Source organism: Cebus imitator, unplaced genomic scaffold, assembly GCF_001604975.1.
Source record: "Cebus imitator isolate Cc_AM_T3 unplaced genomic scaffold, Cebus_imitator-1.0 Scaffold433, whole genome shotgun sequence".
Classification (NCBI taxonomy): domain Eukaryota; kingdom Metazoa; phylum Chordata; class Mammalia; order Primates; family Cebidae; genus Cebus; species Cebus imitator.
Window position 1 is genome coordinate 866,568 of NW_016107748.1, and position 26,865 is coordinate 893,432.

Consider the following 26,865-nt stretch of genomic DNA (forward strand, 5'->3'; position numbering starts at 1 on the left):
CAGTTTGAAACTTAGGAAGGGTTATTGTTGTTTATATTATTTTAAAATTATTAATGTTCACACTAGCCATTGTTGTATTGTATGATCACCTAAATGATGTTTCATAGATCTTGAATGTGAGATTTTTAATGGATCTCTAGTATCTCCTAACAGAAAAATATATATTTTATTATCAGAGTGTTTTTATATTTTCTTCCACAGGTGTCACAACATTTTTGCACAAGCCAAATTTACTTGCTTTTGGACCTTATCCTTAAACTAATAGTTATCCAGCAAAACATTCTGTTGGTTAAAAGCTGTTTTCTTTCCTAAGAGAAAAACTGATTTCTGATACTATGTATTCTTTCTAAAGAGGAGCATTTATGTTGTCTTCCTCAGTGCTTTTTTATTGTTTAGGACTTCAAGTCCTCAGTCTTCTCTTTGTTCTCAAATCACCAGTTCCCAGCCAAGTTGACGTAGTTATATGTGGTAATTTATTTATTTATTGCCAAGTTATTTTGGCATGCGTAGAGGAGCTGGGAGTTTCATTATCTGCCTTTTGTGTGTGCTATACTGTAAGTCCTGAGGTCAGGAAATTGCATCTATCTTATTTACTGCTAAACTTCTTAGTCAGGTGGCTGGAAACTGTATCTACATTCATCACCAGGGCTGCCCAAGTTGCACTCCAGGAGACAGCTTCACACTGTATGTGATTGATGCCCTTGGAGTGTGTAACAAAGCCCTGTCTTCTGAGTAATATGAGCAAGTTTCTTAATCTTTCTATACTTCAGCTTCCCCATCTATAAAGTAAAAATAATAAATCTACAACTTTTTGCTTGTTAAGTGGGATAGTTTTAAGGCCCTTAGTGCCGGCCATGAGTTAAACGTCCAGTAAATGTTAGCTGTTGTTATTTTCATCTCTGAGTTCTCTAGCAAAGTCTTAGTATGTGCCAGGCACTGAATGGATTATTATTAAATGAGTTAATAAGTGAAACTTTAAACAATATAAGAAATTAGATATTCAGTATTTTTTCTTGCCTTCACATACACAGCTTTCAAGGACTAATAGGAAATGTCCAGATTGCTTATTGATTCTTAGCTTTTGAACTAAAATTTGTTATCAGGTTTATTCTATAGATTTTTCTGATATTCAAACTTAAGAATACTGAAGAAAAACCCATAAAAGCTTGTTCTTAGATGGAGTTTGTTGTTAAAAAATTGTGGGTTCCTCACTCATAGGCGATGTTGAACAATGAGAACACATGGACACAGGGAGGGGCGCGCTACACACTGGGGTCAGTTGGGGGGAAATAGGGGAGGGTCGGTGGGGGGTGGGGAGCTGGGGAGAGATAGCAAGGGGAGAAATGCCAGATGTAGGTGATGGGGAGGAAGGCAGCAAATCACACTGCCACGTGTGTATCTATGCAACAATTTTGCATGTTCTTCACATGTACCCCAAAACCTAAAATGCAATAAAATAAATAAATGGGGAAAAAAAATTGTGGGTTCAAAATTATGCATTTTAAAGTCCCAAAATTGCTCTTTAAATCAACTATAACACTATTAGTATATTTTCTTTTTATAAAGGATGATTGAAAATCAAAATGTATAACCAAAGTCATTAATATGTGTTAACATACTTACAAAGAAATTGTAATACTTAGTTTTGTCAGGTACCCACATGTGCTTCTTTGGTTGTTAGTCATTTAATATAAAAGAATGCACTTAGAGTAATTCAGTCTCTTTTTCCACAATAATTACTACTTGTTTACTTCTAAGAGTTAAGACCCAGCAAGAGGCTAATGAAGAAGAAAGTAGAATGATAAGTAGTCAGCAAAGAGAATTTTTAGACTGTATAAATTTTACTATTCAAATTCTTCATTATTTTTGAGAAAAAAAATTCTGAGACATGGTATTAGATGTCTTTATACTACTTTCTTACATTATAATTATACAACAGTCAAACTTAGGTATGGGCAGCACTTGCATATCTGTTTTCTATGTCAGTGCAGTTTTAGCCAAAACTTTCATTATAGCTAAATGGTTGCATCCCCTCTAAGGGAAAATAAAACTCATGTATTATCTGATAATTTAAAGGCCCTGGAGTGCATAAAATAAGTTTTGTACATATTTTTAAAGAAATTTTTTTAAAATGTTAAATGCTTTGAATTTTGGTTTAGTATTTTAAGAGTACCTACACTCTCGGGCATAAAGTGATCATGCTTTTTGTCTTATAAAGCACAAGTATATTTTAGACACTTCATAAATAATATCATTAATATTTTTCTCACAGAGAGAAATGAAGACTTAAGAAAATATGAAAATAAAAAATAAATTTGTGGCTAGAAAAAAAACCCAAAAGACTTAAATATTTTCAACACATTTGAATAATTAAAGTCTATAGTGTCATGAGATGTATTTTATTCTTTCTTCCTATCAAATTATTTGAAGAAATCTGGAGACACTAGTTACAATTTACTAAAATATTATTTTCTTAGATTAACATTTTAATTTTTTTGAATCAAATCTATATATTTACATACCTTTCACATTAAATATACACAGCCCTGTTAAAAATTAATCCATACTTTTTTTTTTTTTAAGAAACAAATATTCATAGATGACTTATTTTCCCAACTGTAACAAACATGTTTATTTGTTAAAGTTGGTGGACCAGCCATGGTGCAGAAATGAGATGTCATTTCAGTGAACTGATATCACTAAATTTGAAGTCAATGCCGTCGTGGTCAGTCACACATCCTTAATGGCCTAGTGTCTGTATTACTGAACAAATGATCAGATTGTAGAACCTGAAGACTGCCTGGGACTTCACTTTGTTTGCTCTTTTTCTATTCTGTTAAGAAATAAATTACACTTTAAAAAAAGAACATTTTTTTTTTTTAGCTGATTAACAGTTTCAGCCTATACATGATTCTATAACAGTTTAAAATAGTTTGTGTCCTGCAGGGCTTAGAAAAGATGGTATAATACAGAAAATAAGACAGTTTTTAAGATTCTTTAGTTAAATATATATACAGTAAAGAACTTAAGAATACTGAAGAAAAACCCATAAAAAACTTTTTTCTTAGATGGAGTTTGTTGTTAAAAAATTGTGGGTTCAAAATTATGCATTTTGAAAATGTTCATATTTTGCTGTTATAGGCCATTTGTGTAGGACCAGAAAACATGCAGATAATGTATCCAGCTATATTTGACCAGTTGTTGGCATTTGTAGAATTTTCCTGTAAACCTCCACAGTATGGACAGCTGGAAACAAAGCACATTGCAAATGCAAAATATAATCAGGTAATTTACTGTAAATTTTATTTACTTTGTAAGATTTCATGGCTTATAAATACAGTTCCACTTAAGATGGACTTTCATTATCTCAGAAAAAGATACTTTTTACTCACAAATATACTTACAGATGTCTGCTAACAGTATAAGCTTAATAAAAATACTGTTTGGGAAACCAGTTCTATGTTCTTTTTCTCCTCGTTTATGACTTTCCTCTTCCAACTAGTTCTTCAGAAAGTTTGGCCTTTTATATTACTCTACAGTACATCTTTCTTGAAACATTTTAAGTTCTTTTGTACCTCTTTCTTGGTTGCCCCATTCTAATACGAAACAGCTTCTAAATCCCTAAGTCTAATCTTACTTAAAATAGATACGTGCCATGCAAGATGAAGAAACTGTTTGTACTGAATAAGAAGTTGTACACTACTGGTGTGAAATTTAGTTGGATTTTACATAAAATATTTTTATAGCCATAGTTGGCAGATTTTATCTTTGGCTTAGGGGAAAAGTAAATTTCTGAATGCATGCACATGCTGATTTTGCTCACTCAACATAAAAATTATAATTTTATATCGTCCGAAAGTAGTTTTAATATGTATTAACTTTTCTCATTCTATTTGTCTTGCAACACAATGGAATCACAATAGATCCAACTATTTGCACCGGTGAGTTAAATTTCCTAAAATTGTCCTAACCTATTGGCAACAAATAAATTACATCTTTCCCGGTTCTTGGTAGAATGCTCTGTGTGCTTTTTCCAATAGTTTTAATTTTTGCCTGGCTGAAAATTATTTTTTTCATGAAGTTCATATCTCTTTGAAAACTGTGCATGTAATATAATCTGACCTAAAAGCAAGATCTGAACTTTAAGACAAATATGCTTTCCCTTTGAAAACAATATGGTTAAATTAGTCCCGTTTATTTTTAACTGTGTGTGAAAATATTACTTTCTAGGCGGAATGGGTAGCCTTGAATTATGTGCCGTTTGCTGAAAGGTCTTTAGAAGTAGTTGTGGATTTATACCAAAAAACAGCATGTCACAAAGCAGTGGTGAATGAGAAAGTGCTCCAGAATATTATTAAGGTATCTTTTTTTCATTTCTACACTTTCATTAGATGATGAGGACATTATTGAAATTATTCCTTAGGTAATATATTATTATATTGGGATAAATGGAAAATATAATTTGTATTATTATTTATAATGTCTTTTCTCCAATATTCAGGAATTGTATTTAGCAAACCATTTTTCTAAAGTATGAGAAGTTCTTTTTATTGAAAAATATTTTAACGTATATGTGCATTAAATATGTTAGAGTTCTTACATTTTGCCACATAAGACAATGAGGATCCTGTTTCTTAGGACAGAATTTCTCAAGCTTCATGGCTGGTGAGCATTTAGGGAGAAATTAACAATGCAGCCCATATACTTAACTGAACATGCATGCTGAGTTTTTTAAAGCCACTTTTTTACTGTATGGACAGCCGTATAAAAAGTTCTTGTTGATTTTGTTCCATTCCTCTAAGGCTTATTTCTTGTTTTCCCCCTCTGTTTTGAAGAACTAATCCTAAACCTTGTTCTTCCTCTACCATGTGGATATACCTTATATTGACTGTATAAATAGCAGACCAACTTGAGCTGTCTTCTCTCAAGACTCATCTGTTCCCACCTTTCTTCATTGGTGATTTTTTTCATTTTTCTTTCAGCATCTTATACAAGGATTATTAAGCCTTTGATACTATAAGAATTTTCTCTCAACTGTACTTCCTACTCAAATTGTCATCCTCTTTCAGCTTTCCTTTATTCCCATATCCCTTAACCAGTTTGTGGCCTTCACCTAGTCACCACTCACTCTTCGCCTGTGGTGTGTTGGCTTACATCCATATTGCTCTATAGAAACTGCTTTCTCAAAGTTACAAAAGACCAAATCTTCACATCCTAAGTCCTTTTCTAGTGATTTATCTTCCCTATAGCATGGTAGTGGCCTTCTGAAAGCTGAGCCTTCTAAAAGCTCTTTCTTCCCTTGACTTTTCTCTCCTCGCTGCTTACCTCACCAAAACTATCCCCTCTTCATTTATTGAGCGTGTTTTTAAAGCATTTTTCTACAAGTTACTAGTACTTTTAAAATGAATAAAATGATTCTTACATTTAATAATCAATATAGAAAATAAAGAAAGGCAAACAAGTAATAATACAGTATGTTAAGTGCTAGATAAAGACCATAGTGGAGGCTTTACATTCAGGTAGCCTGAACGACTTCAGTAGTCCACTATTGGCTTACTGTTTTATGACTTTTGGCAAATTGACCTATGTGAGCATGTTTCTCATCTGTAAAGAATAATACCAACACTACTTTTATGTCTTAACTATATTAAGAGAATCCATTGAGGTATGGCATTTAATGATGCTTGTCAAGTAGTCAGTGCTGAATAAAAATGGAGTTCCTCTGAAAGACAAAAAACTAACTAAACTGCTGATGGGATTTGGGCAAGAATTAATAGAGATGACACTTGAAGGAGTTAGGAGTTAGATTAAAAAGGAGGAGGCAGGTGTTATAGGTAAATTAAGCAGTGTAAAAGATCATGGTGTATATTTAAGAAATGTTGAGAAATTCAGTTCAGGACGTGGGATATGTCTGACAAGATAACTGTCAGTCTTTTAAGCTGTCATAAGATCAGACTTTATTCTTTAACCATTGAAGGATTGAATACCAAAGAGTGACATGAATCAATTTGTATATTTTTAGAGACAGAGTTTTACTCTATCACCCAGGCAGGAGTGGAGTGGCATAGCTATAGCTTACTGCACCCTTGAGCTCCTGATCCCATGTGATCTTCCTGCCTCAGCCTCCCAAGTAGCTGAGACTACAGGTGGACACCACCACCACCTCCAGCTGATTTTTAAATTTTTTGTAGAGACTGGATCTTGCCGTGTTGCCCAGGCTGGTCTCAAACTCCTGGCCTCAGGCGGTCCTCTAACCTCTTTCTCCCAAAGCACTGGGATTTTAAGTGTGAGCCACTGTGCCTGGCTCAGTTTATATATATATATATATATATATATATATATATATATATATAACATAAAACATATGTCACTGAAGTCTCTGCCTCCCGGGTTCAAGCAATTCTTCCACCTCAGCCTCCTGAGTAGCTGGGACTATAGGCGTACACCACCACGCCTGGCTAATTTTTGTATTTTTAGTAGAGATGGGGTTTCACCATGTTGGCCAGGCTGGTCTTGAACTTCTGACCTCAAGTGAGCCATCCACCTCAGCCTCCCAAAGTGCTGGAATTAAAGGCATGAGCCACCATGTCCAGCCACTCAGTTTGTATATTTAAAAGAGTTAAATGATCTCTTTTCTATAATCCCATTTTGTTGGTACCACTTACCGCATTGTTTTGTGGTTGATTGGACAAGGCTCTTTCTCCAAAATTGTAAACTTTGTGGTCACAGACAATCACTGAGCACATTCTATATACCACTCTCTGTTTAGTTTTGTAAACATTTTTAAAAATAAAATGTATAAATTGAATGGATCTGCTGTGCTGAATGTTTTCTTGATTTTAGTAAAATATCAATTACAGTAATACACCATACTTTTCTTTTATCTTAGCTTGAGTTATAAAATGTGAACTCAGAATGGCCCATGTATCACTTAGTATTCTTTTGGTTGCAAATGACATACACTCAGGCTCTGACTAGCTTTAACAATAAAGGGAATTTTTTGGCATGCTTACTTGGAAAATTCAAAGATAGAGGAAGGGCTTTGATTTGTTGATCCAGTGGTTCAGCAGTATTATCAAAAACCACATTTTTTTTTCTCTAGAATGTTCTGCTAAGAATTGACCATATCATTTTTTCTTTGTAGCTGTAGGCCAGTAATAGGATTATGTGTCCGATAGGGAGAAAGAGAGAGAGACAGAGAGTGTGTATGTTCATGCTCACACACATTCACACACTTCTATTCTTCTTAAGTTCCTAAAATTAATTTTTAGTGGACCAGCTTAGGTCCCATACCCACTCTTAAGCCAATGATTATGGCCAGGGAAACGGAGTGGATTCATTGGCTTGATCAGCTCTGTCATCTCTTTGCCTGACTTCCCCAGCTATAAGTAGGGACAGTTCTTCCCAAAGCACATGGATTGTATGGAGGTGGAAGGAGGGGAAGGGGATAAATAGATTCTGGGCGTGTTCATTATCTGTTAATGAAGGCCCATTTCATGCTACTATGTAATGGTTAATTTGTATAATGTGTGAATATTCTGTAATAATTTGTGTGGAAGGTGATGATGCCTGGTTTTATATCCTTGAAATATGGTAATTTATCTTTTCTGCACTTTCTTAGACCAGAATTTTTACTCTAATGCAAATTGCCTGACAGTATGCCAAAACTGTTTGTTGATGGTGCTCTGTGTTAAGTTTGCTATGATGTTTTGGTCAATCTCGTGTTCTAATTGCCAGATAGAACTGTGATCAGAGAAATCTATTCTGAAGATCCAAATTAGTTCTTTTAATAAATAAAAGCCACCTGTCCCAAAAGTTGATCACTTAAAAAGATAAGTCACTATACTCAGTCACTGTATGTCTAGTCACTGTACATAACTCAAATGCTCTACTGCGGTACCCTCAGTGGTCAAATCTTAAATTACCAGATTTACTGAAATATTTGGAGAAGGAAAAAAGTACACAAAAATATTAGAGTTGGATATAAAACTCAACTAATTTTACAGATAGAACATACAACTTCAAAGGATTGACCTTTTATGTTGTATTTACTGTTCCCTCGCCATTAGTGGGAAAATTCAGTCGTGCATTGCTTAAGTACAGAGATACATTCTGAGAGATGCATAAGATAGAGACAGGATTTAAAAGTATATCTTTCCAGGTAGTATTTAAAGACCATGTCAGAGAATTGGCCTTTCTGGGAAATAATCGCCTTTTTTAAATGAAAATACCATCCCCCTTTTTTTTTTGAATTGGAGTCTTGCGCTCTCGCCCAGTGACGCGATCTCAGCTCACCGCAGTCTCCACCTCCTGGGTTCAAGCCATTCTCCTACCTTGGCCTCTGGAGTAGCTGGGACTATAGGCGTGTGCCACCATGCCCAGCTAATTTTTTTGAAAAATATCATCCTTTTAAAAATGAAAATACCTATGCTATTTTTTTCTCTGCTGTAGTTTTTCTTAAGTAATTAAAATTGTGTGTGTATATTTTAATTAATACTTACATTAAACTGTTCTTATTTGCAGACTCTTAGGGTTCCTCTCAGTTTGAAGTATTCCTGCCCTTCTGAAAGCACATGGAAACTAGCAGTATCCTCTCTCCTCAAGGTTCTTTCTATTGGGCTACCTGTTGCCCGGCAGCATGCTTCTTCTGGAAAATTTGACAGTATGTGGCCAGAACTAGCGAATACTTTTGAAGATTTTCTCTTTACTAAAAGGTCAGCTCATTCATTTTTAAAATTAAGACAATCTTTCAAGAAGTGGCGCATTATATCTTCACTTGCTCTAAAAACAGTTTTTATCTTTATTTAACAAAGTAATTATTAAGGTTGCTAGATTGTATTAAAAACATAGGCATTTATCCACTGGGTACATTATTCATGAACAATGGAGATTTTTGCTTTTTGTATTGTTTTTGGTTATAAGATAAGAATATTGTATATAAAACAATATGAATGTGTCATACTTAAGAATTTTAACTTAATAAAACTAAGAAGATTCATCTTTCAATTTGGTGCCCATTGGGCATTTCAAGAGAAAAACCATTTTAGAAAATCAGTGTATTACCAGAATAAATACGATGAGTGGCAATGTATAATTACTGATTAGTTCTTCAAGATGTTTAGATTTGTCAAGGAATAACAGAATTTTTATTGTGTGATATCTAATTTAAAGCTTTTATTTAGGATGCTATTTTGACCCCTCACTGAACTACAGTAGGATGATTAGAACACAGACTACATTTTTGAATGAAGAATTTGCTGAGGTCTGTCTAGGAGAGCCATGCTATTCAGTATGGTAGCCATCACTAGTTACAAATGACTAGTTAAAACCACAATGTAAATAAAATTTAAATTTTTTTCAGTCACTCTAGCCATATTTTAAGTACTTATTGCCACGGGTGACTAGCAGCTGCCACACTGGGTAGGGCAGATTATTGGACTTTTCGTCACTGAAAATTGTGTTGGGCAGGATAGATGTAAAGCGTGCCCTTTTACTGAGTGTGGACTTGTCTGTAATACCTGTGATAGCCAGGCAGTCTTTAATCCTTCTAGCACAAGTAATTATCCTTAGTGCTACTGTAGTGAAATTCTTTTCTGAGACAGTCTCGCTCTGTTGCCCAGACACCAGCGGAGCATTGTGATCACAACTCACTGTAGCCTCGACCTCCCAGGCTCAAGCAATCCTTTTACCGCAACCTCCTGAGTAGCTGGGGCTACAAGTGCATGCCAGCACACCTGGCTGATTTTTAAACTTTTTGTAGAGATGGAGAGTCTCACGTGTTGCCTACATGTCTTGAACTTCTGGGCTCAAGTGATCCTCCCACTTTGGCCTCCCAAAGTGCTGGGATTACAGGCAGCCACTACACCTAGCCAATTTTTAAAATGTTTTTATCTATCAGTCATTTTTTGGTATTGTAAAATGATACCATGTACTGCTAAAATACTGTTTAACATTATTAGTTGGAAACCACTGAAGTTACAGATTTGATGTACTTGAAGAAAAAAACTACATTGACATATTGATAATGATTAAATGAGTCCACAACAGAATGAATTAACTGAAAAAAAATTTGTGTACTATTCTGATATGGTTTAGTTATTCAGTAAAGAAAATTTCTAGGGTGTAGAAGATTAACTTGCATTTCCCCTACAAAAGCTTGTTTTATATTTCAGAATTTAAAATAATAACAGGTGATCTTAATTTCTGTCTTGAAAGTGGCCACACTTTGTTTTGTATTTTTATATATTTTTCACTCTAGAAATGTTATTGATAACAATGTAAGCATGCTCTATTTTTGAAGGAAAAATGATAGGCACTCATAAACTATATTCAAACAAATTATGTTTTCATCTTTAAAATAACTCTGAAAATTTGAGTTCCTTCGATGTAAGAGCCTGAGTCACTGTTAATTTATATCAAGCACACAGGTTGAGAAATTTAAATTTTTCCTTTTCTTTTCTATTGAATAAGCTTTCAGATCAGTTTTGTTTTTTTTTTTTAACAGTGAGTGAAACTTCTTTAAGTATTTCTTTCCCTAGCCAGGTGCGATGACACACACCTGTAATCCCAGCGACTTGGGAGACTGAGGTGGGAGGATTGCTCAAGCCCAGGAGTTCAAATCCAGCCTGAGCAACATAGCAAGATTCTATCTATAAAAAAATTTTTTTCTATGTAAAATACTATTTTATATAATTTTGTATCAATGTAGTTGTAATATAATTTCATGTAAAAATTTAGCTCTAAATTTGGAGATTTTTGTTTGTTTTTGTTTTACTTGAGACAGTTTTTCTGCCATCTTATTTTTGAGTTTCTTATTAAATATTCTTCATTTTCTGGACTTTATTCTTATTTTATTAAATTCTGTTTTCTGAAGAGTTTAATACAGAAAAGTGGAACCAAAGGCCAAATAATAGTATTTTACATAATTTTGTATCAATGCAGTTGTAGTATAATTTCATTTAAAATATTTTGCCTGATTATGGCTCTACTTACCTTAAAGATTTGAATATGTTTGGTGTGTTGAAAAATACATTATTACATAAGAAGTGGCTGACATAGTGGATAAGAGCATTGGCTTGGTAACCAGACTATGTGGATTCAGATCGCAGTTAGTACTACTTTATACAACTTTTTCGACAAGTTATTAAATCTTTCAGTGACTCATTTTTCCTCATCTTTTAAATGTCAATAATCTCCCTAATTTATAGGGTTATTGTGAAGATTAAATCACTTAAAATAAGTGAATGCTTAGAATAGTACCTGGCATGTAAATACTTTAAAAATGCTTGTTACCACTATTATTGTCATTAATGTTTTTTCTTTCTTTTAGAAAAAATGACATATCCGTATCATTTCCCATGACACAGCTATATTTTAAACCAAAATTCTAAAGACCAAAACTCTAAATAACCGAGATTTGGAAATTTATCTCTACATTTGGAGGTTTTTGTTTGTTTTTGGTTTTTTTGAGACAGTGTCTCTTTCTGTCACCCAGGCTGGAGTGAAGTCGCATGTTCATGGCTCACTGCAGCCTCGACCTCCTGGGGTCAAGTGATTCTTCCACCTCAGCCTCCCTTGTAGCTTGGACTACATGTTTGCACCCACCACACCCAGCTAATTTTTGTATTTTTTTGTAGAGATAGTATTTCACCATGTTACCCAGGCTTGGAGTTACTTTTAATGGCTAAAAAATAATAAAGATTCTAAATTCACCTCTCAAGTAGCACGGTATCAGTATTCTAAGTTACGGTTATTCTAGTTACAGACTTAAGCTTTCTATTCAATGGAGTAGTCGGTGAGCACCCTAGATTGAGAGTCAGGAGACCTGTGACCTGGTCCTCACTTGCTGTCTACTTTCTGTTGATCATGAGCTGGTCCTTTCCCATCACTAGGCATTATTTATTTGAAAGACAAAAAGAAGGCCAGGTAGAGTGGCTCATACCTGTAATCCCAGCACTTTGGGAGGCCAAATTGGGAGAATTGTTTGGGCCCAGGAGTTGGAGACCAGCCTAGGCAACGTAGTGAGACTCTGCCTCTCCAAAAAAAATTTTTTTAATTAGCTAAGTGTGGTGGTATGTGCCTGTAGTCCCAGCTACTTTGTAGGCTGAGGTAGGATGATCGCTTGAGCCTGGGAGATTGAGATTGCAGTGACTTGTGATTGTGCCACTGCACTTTAGCTTGGGTGATAGGGCAAGACCCTATCTCAAAAAAAGATGAAAAGTTATTTGTTGAAGTAATTGTAAAGGTCCATGATTATTTTCTGTATTTTGACTTAATGTTTAATCAGTCTTTTTAACTTATAGTTTATATTGTATAAAGCCAGTTTAGTTTTTGTTTCATAGTTCAAAAATGCTTTAATGTTCAAATCGAAAGCTTTTATTGGTCAGTTGGTGCTAAAAATGCAGTGTTAAGAGAAGTTAAAAACCATGCACATTTTTACAGTTTCATGAGGTTTTTTTCTCTTTATTGTTGTTTTCTAAATAATTGATAACTTTGGAGGTCATAAGCTTTTAGATTTTAAACTTAATGCCGCATATAGACTATGTTCTGTAGCTGAAGTTTATCAGTAGTATTTGAACAGTAGAAAGACTGTTTTGGAATGTTGATTGGAATAGCAAGACTTACTGAATTTAAATAAGACTTAATATTTGACTATTTTTTATATTGGTACCTTTATAAATCCTTTAACCTAATTAATACATACTCTAAGACTCTTAAGAATAAACATGTCTCTCTCTGTATTATTCCCCAACCTTTTTGATCTGCAAGATGCTTTGGCAAGGGAATACAGTAACAAAGAAAATACAAATAAAATCAACTAGAAGAAAAGAAAGCCTTTGCATATCATTGAGGGCTATTAAAAGTAAACAGTTTAAGAGAAAGAAAAATACAAAGTTGAAAAACATAAAGACTGCAATTTGGTAGACACTTGAAGTCTTTTAGAAATTAATTCAGCCAACTTTGAGTACCAAAACATAGTGGTTATTAAAGGAGATACAGTGGACCAGTGGGAAGTTATACAATTAATGATCTGTGGACCTTACATTAAAAATCACAAAGTACTGTGCAAAAGAATTGAAAACACATATTCACACAAAAACTTTTACACTAATGTTCATAGCAGTGTTTATTCATAGTAGCAAAAAGTGAAAATAACTCAAATGTTTATCAACTGATGTCTAGATAGATCGAATGTGGTATATTCATAAAGTAGACTATTATTCAGCCATAAAAAGAATGAAGTGCTAATGCGTGCTCTAACATGGATAAACATTTGAAACATAATGCTAAGTAGAAGAAACTAGACACAAAAGGCCATGTATTGTATGATCTTGTTTATGGGGTATATCCAAAGTAACAGATCGATAGAGACAAAGTAGATTCATGGTTCCCAGGAGTGGGGGAAAGGGAGTAAAGGGGGGTGACTACTAATGGGTACAGAGCTTTTTTGGGAGGTGATCAAAATGTTCTGGAATTAGAAATGGTGATGGTTGTACAACTTTATTAATATACTAAAGAACATTAAATTGTATATTTTAATAGGGTGAATTTTAGGCCAGGCACGGTGGCTCATGCCTGTAATCCCAGCACTTTGGGAGGCTGAGACAGGCAGATCACGAGGTCAGGAGTTTGAGGCCAGCCTGGCCAACGTGGTGAAACCCCATCTCTACTAAAACTACAAAAATGAGCCAGGCGTGTGGTGCATGCCTCTAATCCCAGCTACTAGGGAGGCTGAGGCAGGAGAATTGCTTGAACCTGGAAGGTGGAGGAGGCAGTGAGCAGAGATCACTCCACTGCGCTCCAGCCTGGGCGTCAGAGAAAGACTCCAGCTCAAACAAAAAAGGATGAATTTTATAGTGTGTGAATTATATTGCAATAAAAATTTTTAAGAAATTTAAGATCTTACATGGCTCATTTGTAACCTGCAGTATTGACCATTGCCCCTTATAATTTATAGGTAAATTCTGTTAATCAGCATTTTTAAAAGCTCAGTCGATGTTTTTGATATGTTCTAATAATGATGGTAGTTATAAATTAAATAACTATTAGTTTGAGTTCTGGGATCAGGATACTCAGCCTGTGCACAGTTGAATAATGTCCTGATTTTTATGGATCATTGGAATTGGGAGTGACCCATTCAGTTTTTAGTTTTGTATGCTGCTCTCTTCCCTCATCATATATTTTAAAAATCCAGTTTAGTGTTTCTGATATATGATCCAAATAGTATTAACATTATTAATGTGTATTGAAACATACACACTAATGCACCCTAGCACATACTATAAACACTGTGTATATATCTTATACACACTATATACACAATATATACTGTATATATACACACTAATAATATAGAAATATACACACTAGTAATAATATCTTAATATTACTAAACTCTTACCTTCCTTGGTTATAAATTAAAATTAAATACAACTTTTATCTCTAGAGATGCAGATATGGTCTGTGAAGCTGCTTTGATGGCAGTGGTTGTGAAATTCCTATGATTGGTTCAGGTTTGAGTAAATTTCCCAGTTTTTTCCTCTAGTTCCTACTACCAATTTATAGTTAGCTTAGGACTTGGACACAAGAATCCAAGTTCCATAAGAAATGGACCAAGTCTATCTTGTTCACAGCTAGATCTTGAACACCAAGAATATAATGTCTGAAAGCAAAGTAGTTGGTAGTCAGTAGATATTTTTGAATGAAAAATGTCCAAATCAATGAAACCAAAGTCTGATGTCCATATATTCCTAGATACAAAATTGTGTATTAATATTCAAAAGTATATATTAAACCTAAATATTCTAATTCTATTTTTACATCTACAATATAAAAGAGAATAATGTAGGCTCAAATATCAGATAAATCTAAGTTTAGGTTGTGGTCTTGTCATTCACTTAGTGTGTTCTTGGGCATATTAGTAGTTCAGTTTACTCTTCTGTTGATTATATAATAATTACTACATGGAATTGCTATGGGAGATTGATACAAATAAAACTCTTAGTACAGTGCCTAACTTTTAAGCTGTCATTATTGTAACAATTATTACTATTCTTTTCTCAACTGTTTTTAAATAGTAGTGTCTCACTGTTTTTTAACTTTATGTTCATTTTACTGTTCACTCTGATTATGAGCCACAGAGTCTGGAATCCACCTTGGTTCTCTCAGAACTATTGATTTCCTCTGTTCTTGTTGGAACAATTTTCTGCTTTAGAAAATCTGTATCACTGTTCTTCTTTATAGATTATCTCTCTTTACTGTAAAGATCTTTAATCCATTGTATTTATTACAAATTAATGATTAATGGACTGTCTCTGAGTAAATAATTTAGCAACTTAACTAAGGCTCTCTTAAATCACCACCGTAATAAGTGAATTCAGCTAACACCACAATAGTAACTTTTGCTCTGTTGCAGATGATATATCTTTACCTTTTGTTGTTTTTTCATTCATAATACCGAAAGAAGTTTAGTTCTACAGATTTTATTTAGTTCAAGAATGGACCTAGTGTTTTTGTACTTAGAGTATTATGTTTGTAATTAGTCATTTAAACTAATGACTTTAATTTACAACATTGCTCTTTTAAATAAATAATAATATCCCAACCTGGGTTGGAAGACATAATTTTTTGACATCTGAATACTGTTTATCTATTTTCTTTGTATTTGCAAGGAATATTTTACCTTTAAAATTCAAGTGTTTTATTTTTTTTTTAGCATACCTCCAGATAATCTCTCTATTCAAGAGTTTCAAAGAAATGAAAATATTGATGTTGAGGTAAGGAAGCTATTTAAAATGTTTTCCTATGACCATTTCAGAAACCATATAGTAAAAATGTTTGAACTATACAGTTGCTAAAAGTATAAAGTAATAGGTTAAAATTAAAACTGAAAGCATTAAAACTCTTACAGGTTAAATGTTGATGTTTAAAGAACTGGCATTTTAAAAGTGACTTCCTTAGATTTGTGATACTCTTGTGCTGTGTACATGCTGTCTCAGTACTTAGTTGTGTTCATTTAAAAAGTTTAAAAAGAGTTGATTCAGTGAAATAAATCCATCAGTCAGGGAGCATATATTTGAGAGCTTACTCTGCAGTTTGACAAACCAGATGTTTGTGCTTCAAATTAATCAGTATGTTGCTTGAATTTTTCAGTTTTTACTCAGCTGTATATACAGCCTATGGAATTCTTAAAGCAAATAGAGGTTTTTAAAGAATGTATTTCAAGGCTGGGAACAGTGACTCATACAGTACTTGTAATCCTAGTGCTTTGAGAGGCTGAGACAGGAGAATTGCTTGATACCAGGAGTTTGAGGCCAGCTTAGGCAACATAGAATGATACCATCTCTGCCAAAAAAGAAAAAAAATTTTAAGTTAATTAGGCATGGTGGTACACTTCTGTAGTCATAGTTGCTCGAGAGACTGAGGCAAGAGGATCAGTTGAGCCCAGGAGTTGGAGGCTGCAGTGAGCTACGATTGTACCACTGTGCTTCAGCCTGGGCAACAGAACAAGAACCCTGTGTCTTTAAAATAAATAAATAAATAAATAAATAAATAAGGAATGTATTTTGAGTTTTGTAAATGGAATTTAAAGAAGCAGTTCTTGTGGTTGTAGATTTTTCTGTTGGTGGTAGGGTTTTGGAGGTTTTTTTTTTTTTCCTTTAAGTGAAATAGAACTTTTAAGTAAATAAAATCAATTAAATTACTTTAAAATAGACATTTAAATTGCATAGGCATCATGATACAGAAACAAAATACTGCCTTTTGGGCGTTACTGTATTAAAGCTCTTGAGGACTTTTTCTTTAAAGGGCAAAATAACACACTACATGTTAGAAATAAACTATAACTTTAATTTCTCTTACAGCTGATAGTTTTTGGTCATAAAAAAGTGACTTAAATGTTACTCTTAATCCTATTTTGAATATTTTAATTCTAACATGGATAAATTTTATATGCTGGATGTTTTTCTCTAGGGCCCTATTTGCAGTTATCATGCTGAAGACCAACATTTGTCCAAATGTTTGGGAATAGTAAACAGTTATGGTGCTATTTTACATTAAAGTTACTAAGACAGATGAGAGAAACAGATTAGTAGTCATCCTGTATGTTAACATTAAAATGTTTGTGTACTTCTTTAAAGGAGGGTTCTCTAGCTGATTTTCATTTAAAGTAAAATTTAAACATTGCTCTAGAAATTATTTCAGTGAGCCTCTTTCAAGGAAAACAATACATTTACATTTGCCCCTTTTGTTTTAGGTAGTTCAGCTTATCAGCACTGAGATACTACCTTATGCCAATTTTATTCCTAAGGAATTTGTTGGTCAGATAATGACAATGCTTAACAAGGGCTCAATACATTCTCAGTCATCTTCATTTACAGGTATGTTACTTTAAGTATGAAAAAGTATTGAAATACTTTTGAAGAAACTGACATAGAAATGTTTAATGCTATAATTTTGGAAACGTAAACTGGAGAATGCTAAATGATTTTTAGGATTATAATATAGAACATTAAGCTTTATGAGGAGAACTGTTATGACATGACTGTTCTGTGGAATAGAATGTTTCTATTCCATGTTTCTATTCTGTGGAATACTGTGTTTCTGATCATATATCAGACACACTGAACTAAATTTTTAAAATATCATAATTGCAAACTGTGAAGAATTAAATTGCAAAGCACTTTGTGGAATCCATGGATGTCACTGCAGGCTGACATTAAGTTACCAGTTTTGTGAAGTCATAGGTGATTGGAAAGGAATATAAAAATATGAATGTATGTTCTGCCACTTAGCAGTCAATTAACTTTTAAGTCTCAGTTTTATAATCTTTAAAATGGAGATATTAATGCTATCTTCTCAGGACTATAAACTACAGAGTTAGTTCATTTAAAAAAATAAGATGCCTCAATAGTCTTTAAAGGGAACTAACATTTAGTCAGGGCCAGCTATGTACAGGAAATTATGCTAGAATGTTATCTCATTTCTCACATTTCTTTGAGGATAGGTATGACCACATTACAGGAAAGAAAATGGATTTAAAAAGGTTGAAAAGATTGCTCACAGTCTTCGGGCTAGAGACCAAATTCATGCTTAAAAAGAACTGCAAACTTCTTTTCATTATATCATGCTGCTTTTATTGGGAACTGATACATAAGTTACTTTTGTTATTCTCTTTTTCTAAACCTGAGCTCAAGTCTTAAATTGTGGCATCAGCGAGGTGCACTGATTTATGCCTATCATCCTAACGTTGTGGGAGGATCGCTTGAGGCCAAGAGGTTGAGACCAGCCTGGGCAGCATAGACTGCTTCCGTCTCTACAAAACGAGTTTTAAAATTAGCTGGGCATGGCCGGGCGCGGTGGCTCAAGCCTGTAATCCCAGCACTTTGGGAGGCCGAGGTGGGTGGATCACGAGGTCAAGAGATCGAGACCATCCTGGTCAACATGGTGAAACCCCGCCTCTACTACTACAAAAAATTAGCTGGGCATGGTGGTTCGTGCCTGTAATCCCAGCTACTCAGGAGGCTGAGGCAGGAGAATTGCCTGAACCCAGGAGGCGGAGGTTGCGGTGAGCCGAGATCGCGCCATTGCACTCCAGCCTGGGTAACAAGGGCGAAACTCCGTCTCAAAAAAAAAAAAAATTAGCTGGGCATGGTGACACATGCCTGTAGTCCTAGCTATTTGAGTGACTGACGTGAGATGGCTTCAGCCCAGGAGGCTGAGGTGACAGAGAGCTGTGATTGTACCACCACATTTTAGGGTGCACTCTGGGCAAGGGAGCAAGACTCCTGTCTCATGTATATGTATGGATGATTTAAAAACTACACTTTGGGAAGCTGAGGCAGGTGGATCAGTTAAGGTCAGGAGTTCAAGACCAGCCTAGCCAACGTGATGAAACCTTGTCTCCACTAAAAATACAAAAATTAGCCAGGTGTGGTGGTGTTTGTCTTTGGTGGCATGTGTCTGTTATCCCATCAACTCAGGAGGCTGAGGCAGGAAAATTGCTTGAATCCCAGAAGCGGCGGTTGCAGTGAGCTGGGCTCACACCACTGCACTCCAGCCTGGGCGACAGAACAAGACTGTCTCAAGAAGAAAAAAAAACTCTGTAAATTTGTGCCATGCAAATCCTTAATCCTCAGAAGTTACTAGAGCCTTGACTAGCTTCTACTATTTTGTGCTGAGCATTTTAAAGAGCTTTTATGTGTACAGTTTGACCACTAGATGTCTCTCATACTGCTTGCTTCACATACTAGTTCTTTTTTCTAGCACAGTTTTTAAAACTGGCCTGGTGAAGTGCAGGTTTAGCAAACATGAGAATCTCGGGGATAATTTTAAAGCCCATTTATCTTGACATAGCCAACTTTTTATTATTAAGAGTATATGAAAATATTTAGTTAATTTTAATAAAATACACATTAAGAACAGTATTCACAATTAGATATAAAAGTTCTAAGTTAAATAAGGGCTGTTGAGTTACCAAGTATACTTTTCCTGGCAGTTTTCTGATATCTTGCTATTTATAGTGTTAAATTTACCAAGACAAGAAAGGTGCATGGACATTCTTTCTGTGACTTAGCCATAGGACACACGTCTTCTCAGCATTAATTGGGAGTTTTCCAACACGTGGGAAAGCGTCACACAACAGTCCTTTACCACCACAACAATGCTCCTGCTCATTCCTCCCATCAGACAAGGGCAATTTTGCAAGAGTTTCAATGGGAAATCATTAGGCATTCACTTTACAGTTGTGATGTGGCTGCTTCTGATTTGTTTTTGTTTGGGATCTTAAAAAACCATTGAAGGACAGCCTTTTTCTTAAGTTAATAATCTAAAAAAGACAGCATTGACATGGTTAAATTCTCAGGACCTCAATTCTTTATGGATAAACTAAATGGCTGGTATCATTGCTTACAAAAGTGCCTTGAACTTGATTGAGCTTATGTTGAGAAATAAAGTTTGTAGTTTTAATTAAAAAAAAGAAACTTGGAGTTTCCTTAAATATACACATAGAAAGCTGTTTCTTGCTGAACAGGGCTAACATGTAAACACAGAAGTTCCAGTGATGATTGGTCTTTCGCTTTTAAGTATGACCTGACAGAGCTCACAGACATTTGAGGAAATTCTCTAACACAAAAGAGAAAGACCAAAACAAATGAAAGGGAGTAAAAGAAATTGGGAGGAAACAGATAAAATGCAGAGCCACTGAAAACATAAAACCACAGTTAGGATGATCAAAGAGATAAACTCTTTACACTCTTGAAACAATTTTTAAAATGCTATATAAAAGGAGCAATAGAAAAAGAGACAGCTGGGCACAGTGGCTCAGGCCTGTAATCCCAGCATTTGGAAGGCTGAGGAAGGAGGATCACTTGAGCCCAGGAGTTTGAGACCAGCCTGGGCAACACGGCAAAACTTCATCTATACAAAAAATACAAATATTAGCTGGGCGAAATGGTGCATGCCAATTGTCCCAGCTACTCAGGAGGCTGAGGTGGGAGGATCACCTGAACCCAGGAGAACAAGGCTGCAATGAGCTGTGATCATGCCACTGCACTCCAGCCTGGGTGACAGACTGACTCTGTCTCAAAAACAAAAAAACAAGACAAGAAAAAACTAATAGAAACTAAAGATGTGATGACAAGTTCAGTGAAGGGTTGAAAGGAGAAGGAAAATGAATCCAGGGAGCCTAACATCTGACAAACAGAGAACAAAGAAAATGTAGGAGAAGGAGTTATCAAAGAAATAAACCGAAGAACTAAGGGGAAAAAAAAACCCTCCAGATTAAAAATAGTACCAAAAACAGTGAAAGAAAAAAGACCCACATCAGGCATATCATTATGAAATATCAGAATACCTGGAATAAAGAGAAGACCTTAAAAGATTTCAGAAAAAGAAAAAAAAAGTTCAATACAAAGACCCTGGAGGCTGGGCACAGTGACTTCATGCCTGTAATCTCAGCACTTTTGGAGGCCAAGGTGGTTAGATTACTTGAGGTCAAGAGTTCGAGACCAGCAAGGCCAACACAGTGAAACCCTCTTTCTACTTAAAAAAATATGAAAATTAGCCAGGCTTGGTCGTGCGTGCCTATAATCCCAGCTACTCAAGTCTGAGGTGGGAGATCACTTGAACCTGGGAGGCAGAGGTTTCAGTAAGCCAAGATCACTCCACTGCACTTCAGCCTGGGTGACAGAGGGCAGACCCTGTCTCAAATAAAAAAAAAGATAGAGGGATTGGAATTCTGTCTGAGGCAGTATTGAATGCTAAAAGACATTGAAGCCGTGGTTTTAGAGTTTTAAATGGAAAGGACTTTTAACATGGAGCTCCATGTTAAAACTCATACTGCTGGCCAAGTATGAGCGTAGAACAGTAATTCTCCAATTTCAGCATGCATCGTAATCAACCAGATGACAAGCAGTTGCTGAGCTGTACCCCCAGTATTTCTGATTCAGTAAGACTGGGTGGCATGCCAATTTGCATTTCTAACAAGTTCTCTGATAATGCTAATGCTGCAGTGTACACTTTTGAGTACCGTAATATATGATATTTTCAGAGGTACACACTCTCAAGAGTTTTACTTCTCATTCATTCTTTCTTAGGAAGCTACTTCAAAATATGCTCAGTGAAAACAAAGGAGTAAACCAAGGAAAAAGAAGGCATGAGATCTTGGAAGTGGGATCTAACTCGAGAGAATGGAAACAATTTCCAGGGTGATGGCAAAGACTAGTTTCAGGATATAGCAGAACAGCGTGTCTAGAGAGCAACTCCATACTGGAGCAGAGGTCACTTTTCAGGAAGGATGTTGCTAGGACAGGGAAAAAGAGATTATTGCAAATTTGACCATATGAAAAACTATTGTGAAGTATATTTTATAGTGCTGTTGTAGGGTATAGAAAGACCACGATAAGAAATACGTTGAATAGAAGTAATGAGGATCTTGCCTCGTTTTTGATCTTGTGGGGGGGAATTTGTTTCTTAATCTACACACACACACATGCACACACACACACACACACCACAATTTCCCTATATGTATGCTATTAGCTATAGATTGTTCTGGATGTCTTTTACCAGATTGAGGAATTGTCCTCTATTCCTGGTTTGCTAAGCATTGTTATCATTAGGCTCATTGATTTAACTTTTATTAACCATCAAAATTTGTTTATTTTACAGAAGCAGAGATTGATATTCGTTTGAGAGAAGAATTTTCTAAAATGTGTTTCGAAACATTGCTTCAGTTTTCCTTCAGTAATAAAGTCACAACACCTCAAGAAGGCTACATCTCACGAATGGCACTCTCAGTGCTTTTAAAGAGGTCCCAAGATGTACTACGTCGCTATATAGAGGATGAAAGATTAAGCGGTAAATGCCCTCTTCCAAGGTATATATTTCATTTTATTAAGGAAATAAATGTATTGATGTACTAATTGTTAATAACAAGGAAAGTTCTGAAAAGAAAGTATTTTTCTTAGTGATCTGAACTACACTGAAGTTGTTTATAATCTTATTTATCCCATATGGTATAAATATTCACAGGTTTTGCTGCAGATATATTAACATGTTTTGTTATGGGGTACTTTTTAGACTCCTCATGGGGGTTATGTAACATGATATATAGGTACCAAATTACCTTTTTGAATTTAAAAAAAAACAACAACAACTGAATTCCAAAATACATTTTTTCCCAGAGATTTCTGGATAAGGGCTTGTGAATCTGTATGAATACATGATATTATTTCTCTAAAGTGAAAATCATAAATAAATCATATTTTAAGAACATCCTAGTTTGTTTTACAGTCATTTGCAGGTTTCTCTCTGTGTCAGCTAGCCTGATCTTAGGTATTCTTTTCATCCAGTCTGCATAATTAAGCCCACGGACCTAAACTGACTTCTTTCTCATTATTCAAGCTATGTCAGTGGAAGAAGCACTAGGCTTTTCTGGTCAGCCAAGGATAAAGTTGGAGTACAGACCAGAATTCAACAAAGGATGCAGTCATAAATTAGGGTTAGGTTGCAAATCTACTTTTTTAATGTGAAAATTAGCATTTCAGGCATAGCAAATGAAGCAAACAGAAAACAACATGGGAAAACAAAGTTATCAAAGTCAGGAAAGACGAAAATCATTGTTCCCATCTCATAAAGTGCGATTGGAGAGGCAAATCACCAGTCTTAAATCTTTGTGCACGTTTTAATCATAATAAATTTCTGAAGTTGGAATTGACCTGTCAAAAGACACAGACACTTTATAGCTTTTGATATGCATTAAAGAAATTTCCTAATAGAGATTTATACCAATTTACATTCTCCCAGGAATGTGTGAATGTTCCTTTCCTTAATTTTTAGCACTTTTAAATTATTTACTAGTTTATCATTTATCTTTTTCTAATTTGATGAATGAAAAATAGTCATATGGTAGTTTGCTTTTATTTTTTAATTATCAATGCATATTAGCTATTTGTATTTCTTCTTTTAGGATCCAGTGCATTTTGAATTTCTAGAACATAAATTATAACTCCTCATACTCAAATTTATACACAAAACACTCCAAAGACAGATGTTAGTAATTTGGTTATGGGTGTGATTGAAAACTGATTTCTGAAGTATACTTGGAAATGTGGTAATAAGGTTGCTTTGAGGGGAATATTGTTAGAATATATTTATATATTATATATTATTTGATTTCAGAAAGCAACTTTCACTTTATTTTTCAATGTTGTAAATTTTTACTTTTTAACTACTGCCTTTAAATTGAGCCTTATTTATAATAATTGTCCTATGAAGTTATATTGTATCATTCTGTGTTTGTTGCAGTATCATTAAATTGTTTTCTAAAAAGCTGCATTGCAACACAGTAAAATACTTAAATGCTTGCAACAGGAAGTCTTAAAATAGTACCTTGACTTGGTATTAGAAAAGTCTTATCTGTAGAATGATAACACAGATGCACACCAGGAATGGAGAGGGATAAGGGCGGGCCATAGAGCAGAAGAACTTTGTTTCTATCAGGAGAAAGAAGGGAATCAAGCTACTCTTGTTGAGCCTTTACTCCAAGTTTATTCTTCTTTGCTAATGTCTCCAAATCATGCTACCTTAGGATTGATTTGTACCATGTTTCTTGTTTGTAGTATTAGAAATGGTCCAAAAGTATCATTGTAATTTTGAATGTATTTTTAACAGCATGGTAAAATATATGCCATGTGGTAATAGTAGTCTTTGTTTCCATTTAAGCTTTGGCAAATCTCATTAGTACTAATTAGTATTAAAAAAAAAAAAAAACTTGTAGAAAAGTTTCAAAAGTATATATTATAAAATGTTTTAAGGGCAGGGCACAGTGGCTCATGCCTAATCTCAGCACTTTGGGAGGCCAAGGCAGGAGGATCACTTGGCAGGGGGATCACTTGAGCCCAGGAATTCAAGACCAGCATGGGCAGCATAGCAAGACCTTGTTTCTACTTAAAAATAAATAAATAAATAAATTAGCCAGACAAGGTGGCATGCACCTGTAGTCCCAGCTACTAAGGAGGCTTAGTGGGAGGATCACTTTAGCCCAAGTCAAGGCTGCAGTGAGCTATGATCTCAGCATTGCACTCCAGCCTGAGTGACAGAGCAAGACCCTGTCTCAAAAAATAAATAAGTAAAAATCAAATATTTTAAGTAATATCTGAAATACCTTACAAATAAATTTAGTTTTTCATGAGTAGATTGCCTCACCCCTTTATTAATTGATAAGTTATGGCAATAATAACTATAAATTTGATTTGTACACTGAATTACATTTTAATAAAATGATTTTTACTTTTATAGGAATTTAAAACTAACGTTAATTTTGCATTGTATTGTGTTCAGTATTTTTCCAAAGTTTGTCTATTTGTACAAACTTTGTTTAAAAAAAAAAAAACCTGACAATTTAAAAATCTTAATGGAAATGATTTCCTGTCTCTTTTTTTAGGCAACAAGTAACAGAAATTATATTTGTTTTAAAAGCAGTCAGTACTCTTATTGATTCACTTAAGAAAACTCAGCCTGAGAATGGTAAGTGCTTAGAAACTCAGTTATTCTATCATAACATTTATGTTCTGTTTGTTAACCAAATTATATGAACATAATAGTCAGTAGACTTTTTTCCTCCAGTTCTCATGACAACAAAGCATCAAGTTCATTAGGATGTCAATTAAGTAAAATTAATTTGTAATGTTTTCATTTTTTATGGCACAGTTTACCTGACTTTTTTTTTTAATAAGTTGTTCTGAAGTCAGGGTATTGCAAGAACAATCTGTATTTCACATAATTTTAATGTAGAAGATCATGTACTTATTTGGAGAGAGGTGGAAAAGGGGCTTTATCTTCTAGTTGTACTGATTTACTTTATAGATACAAACTGTATAAGTAATTTTGAATCATTTTTTATCATTCTTTCCCATTTGTTTGCCCTTTCTGTTATTCATTCATGTCCAGTCCACCCTTTACATGGTAGCTGGAAATGATTTTTTTATAGTAGGGCTTTGATTGTTTATTTCCTCACCCTCTCAGAGCAAAAAATTATTTTTCATTTACCATTTCCTACCAAATTGCAAAGAATACTGCAATCTGACTTCATTCTAGTCACACTTTATTTCCCACAACAGACTTCATTTCCCCTGCTATCCACTAAACTAATATTCTCAATCTTCCCAAGTTTTTCCAGCCTTTTGTTTATTCCATTATTCTGCTTGTATCAGTCTATTTGGAATACCACCCTACTTTTAAACCTTGTTTTTAATCTCTTAAAGGTAAATAATTTGTCTTTTTCATTTAACTCAAAGCATTTTTATGTATACTTGTCTTGAAGCACTCTATTTGTACTACAGTTATGCATATACATGTCTCACCTCCCCTTAAATGTTAAGGGGAGAGATTAAGATTTTTGAGAAGCTTTTCAGACCATATTTTGTTCTGTTTTGAATCCTCTAAGCATTGCTTTTCTAAGTATGGTTTGTTGGACCAGCCATTGATTTGACTTCAAGAGTTTGTTACTGGTCTGGGACAAAATAGAGAGCTAGCATCAGAATATAAATCAATTTTCACTAAACACGCTGCTTGGTTCATTGGGTACTTTTTTTATGCAAGAAGACATTGCTAAAGAAGAAAGCAGTGTGTTGGTTTACTTTCTGGCACAAGCTTCTTATTTTGTAGCAGATTGGCACCTTAAAGACCATTACTTTTATAATACCTAAGAAAAAAGGAGATTCCTAGTCAATTATAATGAGTTGTAGGATATTTGTTCTTGTCAACTATTACATAAGTGGAGTAAATACATATTTTTCTTTTGTTAAAGTATATTCATTGGTACTTTGGCCTAGAAGGGGTATTATAATAAATCTTAAGAGGCAGTACACTTGTATTTATACAACCCAAAGAGATGGATGGAATTTCTAAGAAAAAGCCTGGGGCAATGTCCTGAATTTATCCCATTAGAGTTCAGATTTGGGGTTTCTTAAAAAAGTGTTCTGGGCTGGCACAGTGGCTCATGCCTGTAATCCCAACACTTTGGGAGCCTGAGGTGGGAGAATTGCTTGAGCCTAGGAGTTTGCAACCATCCTGGACTATGTAGTCAGACCCCATCTCTCTCTCTTTTTTTTTTTTTAAAGAAGAACCAGAATGTGTATAAAGCGAGAAAAAGAAGCAAAAACTCAGTAACTTTTTTTTACAAAACCAATAGGTTATATGGATAAGGCAGTGTAGTAATAGATGATCTAACTAAATGAATGTTAAAAATTGTTTAATAGAGTTAGGATTATGTCTCTGGGTCTATGAAGTGAAAATTTAAATTGAATGTAAGCATATAACATGATGATGATGCTGTGGTAAGCTTCATTAAGAAAAAAGACTTCG

The 26,865-nt window shown here is 34.6% G+C and overlaps 1 protein-coding gene across 5 annotated transcripts in view; it reads left to right on the forward strand.

The window, feature by feature from the left end:
• The window catches only part of MON2 (MON2 homolog, regulator of endosome-to-Golgi trafficking), a 135,864-nt gene that overhangs the window by 100,272 nt on the left and 8,727 nt on the right, over positions 1–26,865 (forward strand). For 3 of the 5 annotated variants that reach the window (XM_017510187.2, XM_017510188.2, XM_017510192.2), the window contains 8 exons: positions 3,142–3,285; positions 3,924–3,941; positions 4,231–4,359; positions 8,524–8,714; positions 15,716–15,776; positions 17,255–17,378; positions 22,168–22,375; positions 24,944–25,026. In XM_017510187.2, coding sequence (XP_017365676.1) covers positions 3,142–3,285; positions 3,924–3,941; positions 4,231–4,359; positions 8,524–8,714; positions 15,716–15,776; positions 17,255–17,378; positions 22,168–22,375; positions 24,944–25,026 — 958 coding nt within the window. The remainder of the gene's footprint in view (positions 1–3,141; positions 3,286–3,923; positions 3,942–4,230; positions 4,360–8,523; positions 8,715–15,715; positions 15,777–17,254; positions 17,379–22,167; positions 22,376–24,943; positions 25,027–26,865) is intronic. The other 2 variants (XM_017510190.2, XM_017510191.2) reach the window with 1 other exon arrangement.